We start from the raw sequence: 22,881 nt of genomic DNA, 5'->3' as shown, positions 1-22,881 counted from the left end.
GCCATTTTAAAATAGATATGGATCCTGAATATACCTTTGGTGGTCAGTGTTTGAATAAGCTGAAAGCTTTTTTGCCCTGAAATCAGGCGCGATTTGTTATTGGACATTCTAGTGGCATCCTGGAGACGTGAGTTGTTATTCATTCTAAAAGTATCTAGGAATGGTATGACCTTGGTCCAATCACTTATGCTCTCTAGGTTTCAGTTTCATCATTAAAAATGGGGAAGACTGAATGAAAGTCTCCCATAGTTCTAAAATCAAATATTTTATTGCTTTGAATTATGTCAAGTTCACAGGTACAACTGCGTCTTTCAGTATGGAGACATTTCCTTTCCATTACCCATTAGCATGATGACCGTGAAATGCCGACCCTCTGAGTCAGTAAGTCGCAACCTATAAAGCTGAAATATCGATAAAAGAAGGAACATGAACTTGCCATTCCTTTTCAGTCTATAACTAAAAGAGCAAAGGCATCATTGAAAGGAAGTAATGAAATTCCATGCCTCTAGAGTACTTTTATTGACAACTCTCAAAGTTGCTGGACAATATAATACTAAATGCTTATTTGAACTCTTATATAAATTGTTTTGCTTAACTTTATTGTAGTTTTAATAATATTGCAAAATGTCCCCTAAAATAGGTAAACATTCACTCTGAGAAGTGTTTTGCAAATAAAAAGTAGCTTAAAAAGCAAATCTGCTTGAATATTGCTTAACATCTTAAACTCACCAAAGGATATTAGAGCTAGGAGATTCCTGAAAAGGTCTTGTCACACAATTCGCTTTACAAAAGGGAATGCTGTGGGCTGAAAAGTTAACTTAATTGCCCCAAAACACATAGCTAGCAATTGGCAGAGATGGGACTAGAGCTAGAATCTCTTGACTTCAAATCTAAGGCTCATACTTTCATGGAAAATCTCTCTTCCTACAAAATTTATGATTTAGAAATTTCCATTATCAAGAGCAATATAAGTTTGTTTTAGAATTGTTAGTATATTTGTTCCTGAAATCTGGACCACAGAGACAGTTTATAAGATGGTTTTCCAGCTACCTCCACAACACATACATTTTTTAGTATAAAAAGTCAATCTGAAAACATTTCCTCAAGCATTTGAGTCACTGCCACAACATATATTTGCTAGATTAGCTACAGTTTATATAAAATAATTAAATAATTTTAGTGGCAACAGTCTATTCTATTAGACTATTATTTTATCCTGTATTCTGTACTGCTATTTAATCTCTTGCCAGAGACATCAACTATCCCTCATCCATTGATTCCTGTAGATTGTCCTTTAGATTCCTTTGATTGACAGAATCAGAAACATTTAGTCACTTCTACTTCTGAAATATTGCCCATGAACACACTTAAGTAATTCAAATATTTGAAATTGCAAAGAGAAATAACTTTTTAAACAAAAGCTAAAATAGGTGAAGACATATTTTTAACAAGCACCTATAGCTATAAAAATCATAATTAAAATGAATCTTGGGAAAAATATATTTGTCACACAAAATGTCTACAGCAAAAGGTCATCTAACGATCATAACCAAAAGTAAAACTAGCCCAAAGATCTCAGAAGTAAACAAATAGTAGTAACCAGAAAATGAAATATAGAAAAAACTAAAGTTTTCTTTTAATATCAAAAGGTTCAGTTCACACACAAAGAAAAAACAAGGAGGCATAAAGTGTAATGGAAACAACTGGTTATGGGAAATTTTACATGAATGTCCCTTAAAAAGTAAATTTCAGAATATAAAAGGCCTTACAAAGAACTCAAAGAAGATGTTGTTGTCGACATACTGGTACTCAAAGAAGACATAACCCGACTTCTTAAGGTGCACAGCATAGATCAAAGACACAGTGCAGTCATCACGATTTGACTCTATATAATTTCCACAAGGAACCCAAGAAGAGCTGCAAAAAGGAAACCCAGAGGCATTTTGTTAGGATTCAGAAACCTCTTTTGTTTATAAGTTATGTACCTCAGATTCAAAAATAATTCCATTCGCAAGGCACAGCAGAGAAGACCAAAAGCTGTTGTGGAATTTGAAGGCCAACACCATTCTTATGAAAAGGTTCATTTCTTACGGCAATGACTTCCTAAATCTTGGTAAGGTTATGTGACCAACTGGCTATGAAACTAATACTTTTCACCAAAAAATTCATCACTAAAGAGACCACAAATAACTATACTAATCTTGGGTAGAATTATTCTCTCAAACAACATCTGAAGTTCTATTTACATACACATACATGAAAGGGGGATGAGGAGATTCCTGGATATAATCGTAGGGAAGAAATTGTTCTAGAAACAGCCCATTGAACCTAACTAAAATACAGATCACAGTTTCGTGGTATATAGTAGAGGTAAAGTCTGAGTGAAATTTTTATCTAAAAAACCAGATGAAAAATTAAGAAAATGCACTGGTTACCAAAATTTGAGTTGTAAATCTAACCATATGTTAATTCTTAGAATTAACCAACAATGAGTCATGTGTCAACTTTTGGGGGGAAAAAAATTCTAACCAAACTGTATGACAACACAACTTAACATCCTTCTCTCCAGATTTAATTTTTTATCTTGATGATAAGAGTGAGATTTGGGTAATTCTTTTTTTATAACAGAAAAAGAAATATGAATAAAAGACTGAGACTTCCATATCCCAACATGACTAACTGGTATTGGATTTGCCCTTTCTTTTTAACCATCTATTAAACTAAACAAAATAGATCAGCCACTTTCAGGCATTGATAACAGACAGTGCAGGACTGAGATTCCTGAGATTAAAACACATGAGGTAAAGCCCAAATTGACCTTGACCTCCTTCCTCAGGACATGTTCAGACTATGGCACCAGGAGACAGCACCCAAGCAAAGCACAGCAGTCTCACTGATCTGAGGAGCAGAGATGAGTGTCTGGGGCAGCTGAAAGGGCTGTAATTTACAGGCGTGAGAATCCGAGAAAACGGGCTCCAGGAGTCTGTATGGAGTTTCTCTGTAGGTCGTGGGTTTGGGGCTAGGGTCTATAGGACTAGCAACCACTGCAAAGCTGAGACATAATCAGAGAGGTCACTTTAATGGGAGTCATTAGAGCTCTAACCCAGCCAGAGAGGGAAAAATGTGGTAACCATATTGGACATCAATTTAAGATTCCAGAATTGCCACACCTTAGGAATACGGGCCATGCCCTAGAGCAGGTATTGGCAAAATTTTTCTTGAAGGGACAAAGAGTAAATATTTTGGGCTTTGTGGACCATCTGGTCTCTTTCAATGCTTAACTCTGCCACTGTATCTCTAAACGCAGCCACTGACAATGCATAAATAAATGAGTGCAGCTGTGTTCCAATAAAACTTTATTTACAAAAACAGAGGGAGGGCTCGTGGGCTGTAGTTGACTGACTCCTGCCCTAGAGAAAAGGCCATGACCTAAAACTAAGTGGAGAAACCACTACAGAGCCACCCTAAAACAATAATAAAATCTGACAAGATCAAGGTGATCTTCCAGTAAATAAACTGCCTGCCAGAACAAAATTTAACACCCTTTAAACCAGGGGTGTCCAAACTCTTTTCAATGTTTTTCACCAAGGGCCATATGCGGTAAAATACACAAACAGCCGGGCCACTCACTCGAGGTGAAGTACGTATTGCCTCACCTGGTTTATTTAAGTAAACTAACTATATTTTTGGAATTTGCTGCGGGCCAATTAACAATGGATTGCGGGCTGCAGTTGGCCCGCAGGCAGCAGTTTGGATATCCCTGCTTTAAATGAAGAAAAACTTAATCTATTTTCCCTACATGTTAACATTCGTAATGTTTCAGATACAATAAAAATTTACTAGACAAGCAAAGAAGTGAGAAAATATGACTCTTAACTGAGAAAAAGACAGTGAACAGAAACAGACAAATATTTAAGACAGCTCTGACAAATATAATCTACATTACATAAAAGATAAACACAATGAGTGAATCCTACGTCCAACAAAATATTCTTCAAAAATGAGGCTAAAATAAAGATAAAGATTTTAGGTACACCAAAGCTGAGAGAGTTTTTAAGCAGCAGATCTGCATGACAAGAAATAATAAAGGAAATTTTATAGGCTGAAAAAATAAATCTGGATAAACATGCAGATCTACATAACAAATAAGGAAAGTAGAAGACAAGAAAGGGAAAGAGGGCAGGAGAGAGGGAGAGAACATATCTTTTAGCACAGCTAAATAATTCCTGGCATGCTTAGCGCATGGTAAAACTTTTGAGTTCCTGAGAAGCCACTCTTGTCAGAAGGTAGCCAGCAGCCTGAAGTGTAATTCTTCTAAACATAGTCATATGAAAGGAAATGTTACATAGTCAATACAAAGAGAACAAGAAGGGTTACAGCCCAAAGATAAACATTTTGTTTTGTGTTGTGTTTTTTTTTTCCAAAACAATTTCATATTCCTCTAGCAGTATCATAGACAAAGCTAATATTCTCCTATCTGAGGTAGAAATTACGTAAGTGAGCTTTCTACCTCTGGTACTCAGCCCACTCTCTCTTACAGGAGATAATCAAGTGTCTAAATAAAGGTTACACTTTCTTCCTTGCATAGGAAAAAACAGTCTGAAATCATCCACTAAAAATTAGAGAAGCGTTTGTAGAAACACCACTGGCTTGAGTGTGGTTATAAGTATATGATTATAATATTAATTTGTTTTTGTAATAGCTTTATCACATCTTTGCGTATGGTAGCTGTTATGTCCTGAGAACAATTATTTTAACTTCATGAAAATTCAGCTACATTATTTGTAAAGACTGTCTAAAAGAACATGATTCTTTGCAATTAGCCTATCTACGAGTATAATTCCAATTAGTACCAAGATTATCCTCAACTTCCACCTGGAAAAGAAGAGCTATACCCTTCTTAACTACTGAGTCAAGATCCAAAGGTTTCTTTCAGATCTTACTTTTTACAGCCAACTGGCCTGGTGTCAGAAGGTCCAACGACAGTGTCCATGAATGTCGCAACGTTGGAAAATCCTGCTGGTAATTCATCCCATTCATCAAATTTGATGCCACTGCCCAAGGAGTAGGTGCCTTCGCCACACTTACTGCATACCTGGTTCTTCATTTCTAGATACTCGCCAGAAGCACAGGAGAAAGCTGGAAGGCACAAGAATGTATAACCCATCAGTCACCCGATTCCCCCGTCCATTTCCTCCCCTTTACACTGTCACCAGAATTGTTCTTATAAAGCTCTGATCATGCCACACCCTGATTAAAGCTTTCCAATGTCTCCCTTATCGCTACTTGCAGTTCACAATCTGGCCCTAATCTGTTCCCACCCTTTTCCAACCACAGCAAAATTTCTATCATTCCCAAAATATTTCATCCTCTTTCTTTCTGCTATGGTCTTCTTTCTCCAGAAATGCTGTGCTGACCAACTCATCTACTCAATTTGGAAAACTCCCATTCCTAACTCAAAAAATGACCCTCTTTATAACAGATCCCCTACCAAGCAGTCAGTTTTGCCTCCCTCTGTGCTCTCACAGTACTCTTCTCATAATACCTCCATTAAAGCACTCTCTCTATGGACGGATGGATGGATGGATAGATGGATGGATACATATAGATAGATAATAGATTAGATGTAAATACAAATATATAGAGATAGAGATGGAGATGGAGATGGAGATAGAGATGATAGAGATAGATATTTGAGTAGAGACCACTTATCAGTTGATGTGAGGCTCTGAATTTCCAGAAAACAAGGATCATGATATTTGGATATTTGGATTCCTAATTGTAGCTGTCAAATCCTAAGTCCAAATAAAAGTTTGATCCAGCGAGTGAGAACTAAACATAAAGGGGATACCAAGGGCAGTGCTTCACGTGCAACAGCTAAACAAGTATCTCCACTCTGACACCACAAGCCCACTTTTTCAATATTCACAACTCCAACCTAGTCATTTCCACAACCTACATCTTATCACTGATGTCAAGTTTTCTGCTAATTCTGAGAACTGTACCCAGCAGACATGGGCAATGTGAAGGACAGTTGAAAAGAAGGTTGTGCTGCTGCTAAGTTATTATTCATTCAACAAACGCAAATCCATGTCCCCTGAGTGTGTGGCTCTGTGCTCAGGCTGGTATTAGTGACTCAAATGTAGGAAAGGGCTTTCTAATCCTTTAATCAGGATATTATAGAAACAAGAACAAAATTAAACCTTCAAATTAGCCAATAAAGAAAAAAAATCTCCCCACAGAGATAGAAGCTGCAAAGCCTCACATTTAGGTAGATTCCCCATTCAGCATACATTTGAAAACTTAGAAAAAAAATAAAGTTAATTTTGAAAAACTAGAGAATTAGAGCTAAAACCCACATTCCTGTCCTTATCCATGAAATGTTCGTTGTTTTTTTTTCCAGAAAAGCTTAAGACGCTGTACCACGAACTTCTAATTCTGAAAACAACACCCCCAAATTAGTAAAATATCAGAAAATAAGTAAAAGTTAGGCAAAGAATTTTGCATGCTAGCTGCAAGATCAAAACCATCCTTGGACCGGGTTGTACCACTTCCTACTTCTGTGATCTTGAATGAGTTCACATGTCCAGGCCTCCATTTCTACCTCTGAAAAATGAAATAATAATCATGTACTGTCTCATAGGGCTAAACCGAGAAAATATAGTATAAAGTGAGTAGCACTGTGCCAAGCATTTAATAAATGCTCGCCACATGCAGTTATTATCACTTCCAGTACTACCAACAGAAAAATACAGTTATGGAAATTTTTTTATATTTTATTATTTTATTATTTTTTATTATTTTACTTTCTATGGTTTGTAGGTCTTCTAGTAAACTGATAAATACTGTCATAAACCAAGAGCCAACATTACACTAAATCAAGAATCAGCAAACTACAGCTCACAGGCCAAATCCAGCCAGCTGCCCACTTTGGCAAATAAAGTTTTATTGAAACGCTGTCACCACCATTAATTTACATATTGTCTATGGCTGCTTTCCCACCACAATGGCAGAGTTAAAAAGGTGGGACAGGGAGTGCAATGCCTGCTAATTGAAAATATTTAATTTCTGATAAAGTTATCCTGGAATACAGTTTAGCCTAGGGTCCAAAACTGGACCCGAATTTTTAACTTAATAAAATGTAATACTTTTGTGACAAGTTGTTATAAGGGAATCTGGAAGCTAAAAAGGAGAAGATTGTGTTATTTCAGAGAGTGTGCATTGCTCTGTTAGAATCATTAAGAATATCCCCAGCTCTTTCAGAGGTGTCTCCTTGTCTAAGACCAGAAGGAACACTGAGAAATTGAAAGGGATATTGTGTATTACACAGTCAATTCATTTTATACACAGTAGTTATATAAAGTTGTGAACACTAAATTAGCAACTACTGAACCATTGCTTCAGGGGAAAATACAGGGTTAGGCACCTGAGAACCTCTGGTCATGATATCTTCATCAACAGATCAATACATAACCTTTCAATGTGTTTCAGTTCAAAAACATCTTATTTAATATGTACTGTTGATTCACTAATGTTGAACTTGCGGCCAACAGCACTACAAATCATATTTGAATTCAGCTTATTTAACATGTGTATTATATTTTCTCCAAAAGGCACAACACGGCCTTCCTACTCTTAGGATCACCAGCCAGCACTTTAGCACTATTTGAAACAGTAAAATCACTGATAAAAAGCACCAAACGCAGAAAACATGGCATTCAATAGATGGTGAAATGAACACTTGTTGAAAGTATGAGAACTGAAATAAGAAGGCAGAATGTCACCTTGTTCCACCTCAGCTGGGACCACATGGTCAGGTGATTCAAATTTTACTGAATTGCATCTACCTGCAAATGACTGAAAGTACTATGTATTGATATGGGTGTTACAAGTAAATTTTATAAAGTAGGTGAATTACAAATATGGACACCATGGTTAATGAGGATTGAGGTATTTATAATAGAACTGTGAAGGAGGAACACATTATGCCCATTTACCTGATAAGGAAACTGAGGTACAGTACATTTAAACAACCTAATCAGAAAGATATTCAGTTAACAAGTGGCAAAGCTGATATTCAAATTTAGCTCTGATTTCAAAGCTGGTGACCCAAGTAAATTCAATTCAAGCAGTTATAATCAGTGCAAAAATGGCAAACAATTCCAGTTGAATTCATTATTATATTTTACATCATTCTTCATTTCCTGTCTTGAACTGTTAAACAATATTTATGTGCATTATTAAGCAATAACCATTCCCCACCCTCAAATTTCTTGTGGAATTTTTAAAATATCATACCTAAAATACAGTCACGAAATATTTTAGCAAGTTACTAAATCCTATAAATCTCAACACTTTTGCTGTAAAAGGAAAATGGTAATAATATCGATTTCCAAGTGTTGTAATAAATGAGATATTCCATATCAAGCATTTAGCAGTGCACCTGGCATAAGGCATGTAACAAATGTTAACTACAGCTATTGATAAGATAATTCAGGGGTCTGGGACAACAAGAACTCTGCCACTGGCCTCATGATTCCACATCTCAGAAAAATTACATAGTCAAACTTAGTAAAATGGGTTTAGGGTCTTTGATAATATAGGGAGCTGAAGAGTCTAAAGCATTTGTATTTGAATCACTTGCTACTCCTCAACATTTTTTCCCATCCTGGAATCCAGCTCTCGAGTCACATGTCAAAGGAAGAGAAGAGCCACACATTCTTATTAAACACAATTTACTTCACCAGATTATGTCAACACAGCACTGCCACCCACTGTCACCAACAATGAGCAGCTTTCCCTTTTCTGGTATCTTCTATCTTAGCCACACCCACTTTCGACTTTAACATTGCTTTCTTGGCCTTAGGCTTTTAGTTGGATTTTAAGGGATTTCATAATCTTAGGGACTATCACAGTTAGGGACATTCACAGTTATTTAGAGTATAACATAGGACACTTTCAACAAAAAGCAGGATGATAGTTATTGTAAACAGAGATTGTACCTGTTGTAAATGTAAATTTCATTTGAACAATTAGTCATTGCTAAAATAAATATTTTTCTTTAACAATCTCAAATCCCTGGAATAACTGAATTGAAGATAATCAAACTCCAAAATTCTGATATGAGAACAGAAAGACCTTATTTGCTAAAGTCACACACTACTTAACAGTGGGCTTAACCTGGGATTTCATAATAGTTTACCTAAGCACCCAACCTCTTAAAGACTAAACTATAAGAGGTCATGTGCTACACTCTGCTTTTTCTCTGCTTTATGCCTTTTCTTTTCTGACATCTATTTCTGCTACTATGAGTCTATAAAGGTTGAAATATGCAGGTGAGAAGAATCACATATAGAATAAGACATTTGTATCGGTCTGTCATCAACTACCAAATGGCTGGGTCAGTTTACTTAATTTAACCCTCTGTGCCTCCTTTCATTCATATTGCAATGAGAATACCACTTCCGCTTCCTCCCTCATAGAACTGATTGTGGTCCTGTGAGACACTGCGGAAACTGCTCTGAAAGTAAAAAAGGATACGAAAATCCAAAGCATTACTATGATCATGCAACAACCCAGTACAATGTACCAAACAATGGTTACTGAACTGAATCATTTGTATGGCTGACTTTTATCTATGATTTATGCCTAACTATAATGAATATCTGTTTTTAATCTTTCACAAGAACCTCTTAGTTTTGCTTTTTCCTCCTCCAGAGACCTCATGCTTTGAAAGGTGACAGCTATCTATTATATTTATTCATAATTCATCCATTATTCTGTTCAAATCAAAATTATTACTGAAATTTGTCTTCTAAACAGTAAACAGTAATAACTAGTAATAAAAAGATTTTCAATTTACTTATGTAATGAGATGTTGATGAATTAGTGACCTTATACAATCTCATTATAGGTAAGTATCTGGAATCACAGTGTATTACATTAATTCATTCAACAAATATTTCTTTTTTATTATTAGATTCACGTGTACAAAACAACATGGTAATTAGACATTTATATACCTCACAAAGTGATAACTCCAATAAGTCTATTACCCATCTGACACTGTACATAGTTATTCCAATATTATTGACTATATTCCCTATGTTATACTTTATATCCCATGACTATTTTTTTAATTATAGTTGACATTCAATATTATTTTATATTAGTTTCAGGTGTACAACATAGTGGTTAGACATTTATATAATTTGTGAAGTGTTCCCCCCATTAAGTCTAGTAGCCCCCTGACACTATAAATAATTTTTACAATACTATTGACTATTCCCCATACTGTACTTTACATCCCCGGTACTATTTTGTAACTACCAATATGTGCTTCTTAATCCCTTCATGTTTCTCACCCAGCCCCCCAAGACCCCTCCCACCTAGTAACCATCAGTTTGCTTTTTGTATCTATGAGTCTATTTCTGTTTTGTTTGTTCATTTATTCTGTTCTTTATATTCCACATATAAGTGAGATCATATGGTATTTGTCTTTCTCAGTGTGACTTATTTCACTCAGCATAATACCCTCTAGGTCCATCATGTTGTTGCAAATGGTAAGATTTCATTCTTTTTTATGACAGAGTAATCCTCTATTGTATAAATGTACCTTAATTTCTTTATGCAGTCCTCTACTGACAGGCATTTCGGTTGTTTCCATATCTTGGCTATTGGAAATAGTGCTGCAGTAAACATAGGAGTGTATATATCTTTTTGAATTAGTGTTTTGGATTTCTTTGGCTAAATACCAAGGAGTGGAATTGCTGGGTCACAAGGTAGTTCTATTTTTAATTGAGAAACCTCCATACTGTTTTCCATAGAGGCTGCACCAATTTGCAATCTCACCCATAATGCTCAAGGATTCCCTTTTCTCCACATCCTTGCCAACACTTTGTTGATTTATTGATGATGGCCATTCTGACAGATGCGAGGTGATATCTCATTTTAGTTTTTATTTTACATTTCTCTGATAATTAGTAACGTTGAGCATCTTTCCATATGTCTATTAGCTATCTGTATGTTCTCTTTGGAGAAATGTCTATTCATGTCCTCTGCCCATTTTTTAATTGGATTGTTTTTTTGGTGTTGAGTTGTATAAGTTGTTTTTTTTTTTTTTTAAATAAACTTTGAATATTAGGATATTAACCTCTCATCACATGTATCATTGGCAAATATCTTCTCTCATTCAGTAGAATGCTTTTCTGTTTTGTTGATGGTTTCCTTTGCTGTGGAAAAATTTTTTAGTTTGATGTAGTCCCATTTGTTTATTTTTTCTTTTGTTTCCCTTGCCCGAGGAGATATATCAGTAAAATATTAGTAAGAGAGTTTACTTCCTATATTTTCTTCCATGAGTTTTATGGTTTCAGGTCTTATATTTAAGTCTTTAATCCATTTTGAGTTTATTTTTATATATAGAGTAAGAAGGTGGTCCAGTTTCATTTTTTTACATGTGTCTGCCCAGTTTTCCCAGCACCATTTATTGACTAGACTATCTTTACTCCAATGTATATTCTTGCTTCCTTTGTCATAGATTAAATGTCCATATAAGCACGGATTTATTTCTGGGCTCTCTATTCTGTTCCATTGATCTATGTGCCTGTTTTCATGCCAATACCATGTTGTTTTGATTACTATAGCTTTGTAGTATATTTGATATCAGGTATTGTGACATCTCCAGCTTTGTTCTTATTTCTCAGGATTACTGTGCCTATTTGGGATCTTTTATGATTCCATATAAATTTTAGGATTATTTGTTCTGATCATTAGTAATTTGTTAGGAATTGTGTTGAATCTATATATTGCCTTAGGTAGTATGGACATTTTAAATATATTAATTCTTCCTATTCATGAGCACAGTATATACTCCCATATATTTGTATCTTCTTTAATTTCTCTCTTCAATGTCTTATGATTTTCTGAATACAGGTCTTTTTTACTTCCTTGGTTAAATTTATTCCTAGGTATTTTTTGTGATGCAATCATAAATGGGATTTTTTTCTTACTTTCTCTTTCTGATAGTTCATTATTGGTGTATAAAAATGCAACTGATTACTGAATATTAATTTTGTATCCTGCTACTTTATTAAATTTATCAGTTCTAATAGTTTTCGTGCAGAATCTTTGGGGTTCTCTATACATAACATCATGTAATCTGCAAGTAATGACAGTTTTACTTCTTACTTTCCAGTTTGGATGCCCTTTCTTTCTTTCTTTCTTTCTTTCTTTTTTTTTTTTTTTTTTTTTTTTTTGTCTGATTGCTGTGGCTAGGACTTCCAGTACTAAGCCAAATAAAAGTGGTGAAAGTGGACATCCTTGTCTTGTTCCTGATCTTAAGGGGAATGCTTTTGGTTTTTCCCCACTGAGTATATTAGCTGCGGGTTTGTCATATATGACCTTTCTTATGTTGAGATATGTTCCCTCTATTCCCACTTTGTTGAGAGTTTTTATTATAAATGGATGTTTGATTTTGTCAAATGCTTTTACTGCATCTATTGATACGACCATATGATTTTTATTTTTCATTTTGTTTATGTGGTATATCATGTTGATTGATTTGTGAATACTGAACCAACCTTGCATAACAGGAATAAATCACACTTGATCGTGGTGTGTGATATTTTTAATGTATTGCTGAATTTGGTTTGCTAATATTTGGTTGAGAATTTTTGCATCTATGTTCTTTAGGGATAGCGGCCAATAGATTTCTTTTTTTGTAATGTTTTTATCTGGTTTTGAAATTAGGGTATGGTGGTCTCATAAAATGAGCTTGGAAGCCTCTTCTCCTTTTGAAATTTTTGGAACAGTTAGAGAAGAATAGGTGTTAAATCTTTTTGAATGTTTGGTAACATTTACCTGTGAAGCCATCTGGTCCAGGACTTTTGTTTGTTGGGAGCTTGTTAATTACTGATTCAATTTCATTAGTAATAGTTGGTCGGTTCATGTTTTCTGTTTTTTCTTGATTCAGCCTTGGAAGATTGCATGTTCTAGGAATGTATCCATTTCTTCCAGATTGTACAATTTGTCAGTATAACAAATATTTTGAGTACCTAATAGTTGCTAGGCTAACACTGCACACCAAGGCTATTTTGGTGAATGAGATAGAAACAGTCTCTTCTACCATGGATGTTCTATTTTCGCCTAGTCTAGACTTATCTTCCTCAAAATAGATCAAATTTACATTTCAGTGAGCTAAATTCACTGTAAAATCTATCTTATCTGTTAATGTAAGTTAATTGCTAAATAAAAAATAATTACGTATAGTTTAGGGAAAATTATTAATTAAATCAAGTCCACAATTAAGCAAGCCAATATGTCTACTTTTCTTCTATTGTTCAGTTTCATTTAAATAAGATAAATAAAGTAAGGTTAAAGCTGTAGACTATAGACACTTTATTACTGACTCTATAAAAATACCCTTACAACTATTATTATTCATCACCATTAAGGGCTATACAAACCAAGAAAATAATGCATAGTTTGTGGGTCTCAAAATTGATAAATTGTACCTTCATCAATCATTTAGCCAATCAACTATCCTTATTACATAATTAAAACTTCAAGTGCCTGTCAGATTTATTATTATAATTCTTCTCACAGAAAACAAAAGAAAATGGGTAATAGCATCTGAGAGAAATTGAACATCATACTGAATCCAGCAAATCTCGGCTCTTCTTCCTCCCTCACTGCTAATGATAAAGAGAACACTTGACCATTAGCTTTTTAAGTTCTTATTTATGAAATTGTTAGAGAAGAAAAACTAATTTTTCTCTCTTATTTTACAAAGGTGAGGCAGGAAGACTCCATAACAGTACAGTAAAAAACGTTATTTCTTGCTAATGTTCTGACTCACATTAAGGTATTCTTTTACTTTGGCTAAATGGAATCCTTGTTTGCTTTGATTGGGAAGATTTTATTTATCATAAGATAGTGTTTTTTCCTTGTCAAAATACACAAAGTAATAATATGGGCTGATTGTGAGTATGTCAAAAAAACATGCCATGCTTAATGTAAGGCTGAAGGAGAGTAATGGAAGGTAACACTGCAAGTTCTAATTGTGGCAGACACTGCCATGTTCCTATGAGGAACAAATATTCATGAGCATTGAAAAAATATATTGGTACTCCACTATAATTTACATAATTCACAAGTTATGGGATATGAGGCATAATTTGGACATAGAATGAAAAAAATCATGATATGTAATAATAGTTAAGACTGTCCGAAGCAACCTAAGTGCCCATCAATAGACGACTGGATAAAGAGATGTGGTACATATATACAAAGAAATATTACTCGGCCATAAAAAAGAATGAAATCTTACCATTTGTGACAACATGAATAGACCTGGAAGGTATTAAGCTAAGTGAAATAAGTCAAACAGGGAAGGACAAATACCGTGTGACTTACTTATATGTGCAATCTAAAGAACAAAATAAGCAAACAAAACAAAAACAGATTCATAGATACAGATAATAAACTGATGGTTGCCCGAGGGGAGGGGTGGTTGGGGGGCTGGGTGAGAAATGTGACAGGAATAGCATTAAGAAGCACAAATTGGTATAGTTACAAAACAGTCAAGGAGATGTAAAGTACAGCCTAGTCAATAATGTAGCAACAACTATGTATAGTGCCAGGTGGGTCCTAGACTAACCAGGTGGATCACTTTGTAAATTATATAAATGCCTAAGCACTATGCTGTACACTTGAAACTAATATAAAAAATAATATTGAATGCCAACTGTAATTGAAAGAAAGAGAAAGAAAGGAAGGAAGGAAGGAAGGAAAGAAAGAAGGAAGGAAGGAAGGAAGAAAGAAAGAAAAAGAAAGAAACAGATTGTTTAAAATAAAAATAAAAAGCTTTCAGAATGAATAAAAGGGACTTTTGAAATTATCTGGTACAAATTCTCCCAATTCAAAACCCAAATTTCTTCAACTACCCGTATGTGACCTTGACTAACTTAGTTCAAATTTTCTACAGTCATTCCAGGCAGATTCTCTATTCAGTAGACTTCCTGACCCCTACAACGCTCTACCATATTAATAGACTTTTACAGAACCATACAACCAGAAGATTTTATTACAGTTAAGCTGAGAAAAATCCACTATCCTTATCTGAAGTGAAAAAGAATAGCATTAAAAAAAAACCTCTCTGTTTTAGATGTCAAAAGACATGAGTTCTAGTTCCATCAGTGCTGCTTAGTCATGTGAAGTAACATACAAACTACTACATAAACTCTGAAGTGGCACGATAAAATTATTAAAACAAATGGGAGAACATTTTTGCAAACAAAGCCTCCGATAAAGGGCTAATATCCAAAATATAAAAGGAACTCATACAACTCAACAACAAAAAAACAAACAATCCAATTAAAAAATGGGCAGAGGACCTGAAGAGTAATTTCTCCAAAGAGGACATACAAATGGCACATAGACGTATGAAAAAATGCTCAACATCACTAATCATCAGAGAAATGCAAATAAAAACCACAATGAGATATCACTTCACCCCAGTTAGAATGGCTATCATCAACAAGACAAATAGTAACAAATACTTACTTTTTGTTGGAGAGGCTGTGGAGAAAAAGGAACCCTCATACACTGTTGGTGGGAATGCAGACTGGTGCAGCCATTATGGAAGGCAGTGTGGAGATCCCTCAAAAAATTACCATATGACCCAGCAATCCCTCTCCTGGGTATCTACCCAAAAAATCTGAAAACATTTATCCATAAAGACATATGTGCTCCAATGTTCACTGCAGCTTTATTTACGGTGGCCAAGACATGGAAACAACCAAAGTGTCCTTCGATAGACTAATGGATAAATAAGTTGTGGTACATATACACAATGGAGTACTATTCAGCCATAAGAAAAGATGAAATGGTACCATTTGCAACAACATGGATGGATCTTGAGATTATTATGCTAAGTGAAATAAGTCAGACAGAAAAAGCAGAGAACCATATGATTTCACTGATATGTGGTAGATAAAACTGAAAACAACAAAAGAACAAGACAAACAAATAAAAAAACAAAAACTCATAGACATAGACAATAGTTTAGTGGTTACCAGAAGTAAAGGGTGTTCTAAAAGAGGGTAAACGGGGTCAAATATATGGTGATGGAAGGAGAACTGACTCTGGGTGGTGAACACACAATGTGAGCTATAGATGATGTATTACAGAATGGTGCACCTGAAATCTATGTAACTTTACTAACAATTGTCACCCCAATAAACTTTAATTAAAAAAAAAATATTAGAACTAAATTCTTAAAACCCATTCCTATCAATAATAATCTTTAATTTTTCATTAAGACTGGGGGATGAAGTTGTAGGCTACAGATATGTGAATTTTAAGGTCTTATTTGTGAAATTCTTTGACAGAGAAGGAAGAAAAAATAATCTCACCTCTCATTTTACAAAAATGAAATTGGCCCAGGAGACATACGAAAGAGTACAGTAACACAGACCAGTTCTGGCTAATGTTCTCTAATTCACTGTTCTCTGAAAAGAGTAGTGAAAGTAGCGCCTGTACATCTCTGAAAATGAATTCTCACCTCTAACATCCTTTCCAATGAATGGGTCCTCACATAGCTCTATAGGGTAGGATGTATGATCGTCACTGTGTTTCTTAGAGAGAACTGATCAGCCAGAAGATCTCCCCCACCCCACTCTACCCAAAAAAATTACCAGCTCCTGGTAGGAAAACTGATAAGCAAAAGGTAACTAAGGTGGTTGCGCCTTTAAAAATAATACAAATGTATTTTATTGTGGCTTCTTGACTTTGATATTTGTTGAGGTAGGAGACCAATTCCAATTTATCAGGTATGAATGACAAAAGGTTTACAGGAAAAAAATACAACAGTGAAGGTTAGAGGAAGGAAAACAGTCAGAGTATTTGATGAGGTCACCAAAGGGGGCAGAAAGAACAATGTCTCTGTGAAATCAGTTTTCTCAACTTCCATTTATGTCCTAACACTTTGATTCTTACCGTCCTGAACTTTTCTTATTCCTTAGAAAATGTCAGGCACCCTTTACTTCCTGAGAGTCTCTCTGCCCTTGATTCTGCAGTTTTCAGGGCTGAGTTCTTTCATCGCGTTAGAAAATGCTTTTTTCAGAGAAGCTCTCTCAAGCATAGCTCCCATCAAACACTACAATTGATGTAAAGCCTGATTTTGAGCTGCTTTTTTAACAATCTCATTGGTTCCTGCCTTTCACCCACTACTTGTGCGCTGCTGAGCCCATTTAACTTCAATGGTCTTCCCACCTGGAACTTGAAACATCAACATTCCAAATTAAGCCTATTGAGGACAAAATGTTTCTGTCCTTGTACATATAAAATAAATTTTTACAAATCTGATTAGATCTCTGCATTTCACCTACAGAAATGCAACACTAAAGTCAGTCTCTAATTTGATGAGACCAAAGTTATTCAAATCAACAAATGCCCCAGTGTTTGGAGCTTTTTTTAGGAGCCATGAGAGGATTTCATCTCCTCTCCTCTTGGGAAGAATAAAATAGGACTCTATTCTAAATTAAGAATTTCTACGATTGAAAAAAGCACCAATATTTTTCTAATACACGTTAAATAATTAAAGCATATTATACGTATCAAGCACCAAAATTTTTCCAGGCACAGAAAAAAATGCAACTTCTCATTGTATATGCGGCTATAACTATAAATGTGCCCTAAATTCTGAATGCTGTTCTCTTACCTTTCAGAAAAATATGCACAATTAACAATAAAATCTACAAACAAATCAACCAATTAAAATGACTCACAAAGCAATATATCTGAGCCTTTAGACGCCATCTTTTAAAAACCTATTTACCCATTTGGGATATTAATTTGCATAACACTTCTGTCGAGAGGTAAATGTTAGAGAAGCACTCATGAAGGGGACTAACACTTGTTCAGCACACACTGTAATGTATTCCAAAGAGGCAGAACACCATAGGGATTAAGAATATGGACCCAGCAAGCTAGACGGCCTGGTTTCAAATCCCAGCTGGGCCTTTCACCTGTCTGAGGTTATACAGGACGGACTTCACAAGGTTACTAGGATGACTGAATTTGAGTGCATATATGTAAAGCACTCCCAGCTGTGCCTTCCATATAGCAAGTAAAGATTGGCTATTATAATTTTTCATGGTTATAATTACTCAGTTATATTATCACATAATTACAATCCCTGGCACTGTAGATTATATTTATCACCTCATTTAGGTCCCTTAAACACCTGTGAACAGCTCTCTCCAGGTCAAAGTCTTTGCTGTGACACACAGGAGCCTAGGAGATCTGCCAGAATCTCTGTCCCCTCACATCCTCCCATGCATATTTCCCAGGACACCCAGGAAAACCCAGGGCTGCCGCTAATCTGCACCTGTGCCCGTGTTTCCTATGCCTCAGGTGCCACTGTGCTGTATCGAGATAAAGAACGTCTTCCTTCAAGTTCGCCTCAGAGACCCTCAAAAAATGAACACGCATGGCCCATTAAGTATGGCATTTAATCCCGCCTCAACTCTAAGTCAGGACCTAATTTTCCACGTGAACGTGCCAGAGCACAGATAATTCAGTCTGAACTTCAAACTTACACCTGCTTCCCGGTGACGCTCTCCTGACTCCCTCTGAGCAGAAGGCAGCCCTCCCTCCTTAGTAAGGTCACCCCAAGTCTTCATATCTATCATGCACTTCGCTCCTATACTATAAATAATTTATTTACCCATCTGCTCCCTTATTAGAATGAAAAGTCCTTACCTTCTGGAGTGGTAGATGAGGGTAAAGAGGATCAAATACATGGTGATAGAAGCAGAACTGACTCTGGGTGGTGAACACACAATGCAATATATAGATGATGTATTACAGAATCGAACAACTGAAACCTATGTAACTCTACTAACCATTGTCACTCCAATAAACTTGGAATTAAAAAAAAAAAAGAATGAAAAGTCCTGAAAAATAGGAATATTTTTTTCATTTATTTTTGGATTCCTACTGTCAAGAATATAGGAAATACTAAATAAATGTGTTCAGTAAATAAAATAAAGCTCAATAAATAGCTGTGGACTAAATAATTTTCCCAAGACATACAAGTCAGCTATAAATACGGGATTTAATCCGAGGTGTATACCACACCTGAGCACCAACCATGGGAGATTTTCAGCTGGACAGCAAAGTAGTAATGCTGCAACTGAACCTTGTAGGACAAAGAAATTATATACAATTCTTTAAATTATAGTATAAGTAACAACATATAAACATTTACTAAATTAGCCCGGTATGTGTGTTTAAATCTATATTTTCCAGAAACAGTATCTGTAGAAATTAGCCAAAGGGGTCCAACTACACATTGGATGAAAGAGTTCAATAATCAAATACACTTGGGAAACTGGTTAAAACAGAATGCAATTAACACACAGTAATGTTCTATAAATGTTTAGTAAGTTGCTCAGAGATTTTAATTTGAAAATGTACACTACATTCATTATTTTCCAGACTTGCTGGTATTTCACCACAGCAAACCCTGGGATGAGTATTTTACAGAACAGAGTTTGAGCAACTTCCATCGCCATGCAGGGCCAATGCACTCAGGTTACCCAGCCTCATCTGCTACTGCACCAATAACTCCTGACACAAATGAGACAAACTATGTATTGAATCCTGGAGAGAAGCCTACATTTGAAAGAGTTATGATCCCAAGAAATGGATTTTTAACTGTCATACCCAGAAAGCTAAAACCAACTCACTTTCTATGAGAATCCTTTTGCTTTCAATTTCAAACTAAAACCCAAAGCTGTTGACTCAAAACTGTCATCATTTACTCTTAGTCCTTAAGGCCCATTTAATGTGGGTGACAACAGTACATCTGAGAAAAGCAATGAAAAAGAAAAAAATTATATTCAAGGTTATTTTCTAATCTGAACATAGCATTTTTGATCCAAGAAAATGAAATATTAGAAGTTTATATAAATAGTGAAGTACAAGATTAAATAATGCCCACAAGACTATGACTAATCTAACACTAATGTATAATTAGAAATATTTTCAATAGTCATTCCCAATTAGAAAATAATGTGTTAAAGTTGTACTTGAAGTCATGGACTGAGAAATAGTCGAAGGAATAAACCCTAGAAGATACACGCATATACTCCCAAACAGAAGAGATATCTTATGCTTAATTCCCCCTTAGTGTTCTAGACTTGTCTGACAATATGTAAGGAAATAGGTAAAGAAATTCTCTCCACACTCTTAGTAGCCAGGTTTTTATTTCTAAGGTTTGGATTGAAACAAAAAGTTTGTTGAGAGACAGAGAGAGACAGAGAGAGAGAGAGAGAGAGAGAGAGAGAGAGAGAGAGAGAGAGAGAGCATTCCAAAATGACAATAATATTTGATGATCTAAGAACGTCAAGGGCACCCCAAAGGGTCAAGGCAAGATTTTAGAAACTCTTGTGCAAGATGAAAGTGACCCAACAGAAGAGAAAAGATGGAATTGGGACGGGTTCTATGCCCTTGTTCTGGAAAGAGACAAGAAGGGCTGTGGTTTGGGAATGACATGTTACTTGCAAGCTGTGCCTGAGTGCTGTCAAGATTTCAAATGGTGGGTGAGACCGACACGAGACTCTTAGCACCAGAGCATGGAAAAGCAGCAAAGTTCCCTGAAGCTAAGCCTGCAGCAGGCAGAGAGAAGAGATATAAAGTCATCTCAGTGGCCTGCTCAAGCAACACTGCCTCTGAGACTGGGAGCTCTGCACAGCAGAGGACAATGGGTGGGGAACAGTACCAGTTAATAACGAGAGGTCTCTCCATCCCATTTCCTGAGCCCTATAAGCTTCAAGCTCACATACACTGCATGGTTCCAGCAGAACAAAAACAGATACCTGACTTCTCATTAATTTCATTCAGAAAAGCCTTGCAGCCAGATTTTACATGATTTTTTTTTAAATAAAGATATAATATAGCTTGCCCATCAATTTTCTCAAAAAATTTAATTTACAACTGCTACAGGAACATTCCCATAATCCCTTTTCTAAGGAAAGGCCCTCTCTACTGCTTCTTTTTTGAGAAAGATAGAAAGATCTACCCAATTATACTTTGAAGAATCTATAACAATTTCAACTGAGGCCAATTTCAACAATTTCAACTAGGTTTGACCTCATTGAGAGACATTAGGATCTAGGGAAATTGTGTCGCACACAACTATTGCCCTAAATAATTTTTACTGACTTGAAGTTGCCACATTTCATTTTTTTTTTTTGTTTTCTTTTATATGGCCCAACTGCTGGGCCATCTCATGAGGGCATCACTGCTGATTCTAGAGTCTGGGGGCATCCCACCATCTGAGGTCTTGGCCTCCCTCAGGCACATCTAGCAAGTACCATGCCATTCCTGAATGACAACACTTTTATCCTCTTTTATCCTTGAAGCACTAGTTTCTAATATCTCCCCTTGAAGATGTCCACCAACAGAGCTTTATGTCACCCACGTGGGTCCCTAAAAGCTCCCCCTGGCTGTCATCTTCAAGTGATGATCTAACTCAGTGGGTAAAAGACAGGCTCTGAAACCAAATATGTCTGTATTTAAATCCAAAATCTGTCACATTCCGACTATATGATGTGTTGACCACTTTACTCTGACTTTTCTCATCAGTAAAATGGAAACATTGATAGCACCTACCTGGGAGGATTGTTGTGACAATACAATAGGATAATGATATAAACTCTAGGCACAATGTTTGGCACATAATCAGTACATGAGAAATGGTAGCTATTACTAGCAATGGAAATCTAAGCCACTGAAAAAATGTTCAGTTATTATCATAACTGCCTTCAAGCAGTATTTTAATGACTACTAATGTGGTAAGCACCATGTTTAATGTTATGAATGAACTGAGCTTCTAAGTTATGTAGATCTATTAAGTTTCTTGTGAGTTTTAAAATAACTTGTCTTCAGAGTCACATATCAGAAGCCACAGCTTCCAGAGCAGGTATAAGTGAGTATAAATGCAGAAATACTTGCAAATTCAGATTTCAGACAAAATGCCAAGATAAAAAATGCCCCAGCCATCACATAACTATTGTCATTTTTCGGGTAAGTATCATTTTTAAAATAAGTAATAACTAATAGTGACTTGATTATTAGTCAGAGTTTTTAGAAAAATTCTTGGAGTGTCATATTCATAATACTATCTGTGGAAGATTATAGCAAATAATGAGCAAAGAATATCCATGGCAACACTCAAACAGAAATAATTCCTGTTCACACATCAATTCTGTAAAAGATTTTTGAATGTTTGGCCAATAAACTTAATCAGAAGTATGTTGGTAAATGTTTAACAACCAGCTCCTAAGCCAATGGAGGCCCCTGATTTATAGTGTTTGCCAATTCCCGTGGTGTAAAATACTCCACCATGACTCATTTCCAACTAACGATCAGCTCTCAAAAGCCAGGGCTAGCCAGAACCAGCACATTACCTAGATAAGGAGTAGTACTCAAAATGGTCAGGTAGCTCACCTCGACAGGATTATTTACAAGAAAACCAAGGAGTTAGCGCACAAGTGAAATACAAATAGAGATAAATAATAAACAGATTTTCTAGGAAGATGATTGAGGCATACAGCGAGCTAACACCGTAAGTATCATTCACAATCCTTCCTCACAGAGCTGACCCTCTCTCTGCACAGGTGGTACATACACCCAGCCTTGTATCATCTTCTGTACCGACCCCACTATCCTCTTAAGACTCTTCCCAGACTGAACTCTTCACCTGGCTAGGGGTTCTCAGGTTCTCCCGGTACTCATTTAATATCACTCATCGAGAAATAATGGTTCTCTTCCCTAATTTTCCTCATAAGACTATTATTGTATTCCCATCTCTCT

At 35.8% G+C, this 22,881-nt stretch overlaps 1 protein-coding gene across 1 annotated transcript in view; it reads right to left on the bottom strand.

Annotated features, from left to right (window-relative positions):
* The window catches only part of ELAPOR2 (endosome-lysosome associated apoptosis and autophagy regulator family member 2), a 174,042-nt gene that overhangs the window by 63,659 nt on the left and 87,502 nt on the right, over positions 1-22,881 (bottom strand). The window contains exons 3-4 of the mRNA XM_033088759.1: positions 4,944-5,139; positions 1,770-1,917 (exon numbers count right to left, since the gene is read on the bottom strand). Of these exons, the coding sequence (XP_032944650.1) occupies positions 1,770-1,917; positions 4,944-5,139 (344 nt within the window). The remainder of the gene's footprint in view (positions 1-1,769; positions 1,918-4,943; positions 5,140-22,881) is intronic.

Source organism: Rhinolophus ferrumequinum, chromosome 20 (assembly GCF_004115265.2).
Source record: "Rhinolophus ferrumequinum isolate MPI-CBG mRhiFer1 chromosome 20, mRhiFer1_v1.p, whole genome shotgun sequence".
Lineage (NCBI taxonomy): Eukaryota > Metazoa > Chordata > Mammalia > Chiroptera > Rhinolophidae > Rhinolophus > Rhinolophus ferrumequinum.
This window is presented reverse-complemented; position numbering and strand designations above follow the sequence as displayed.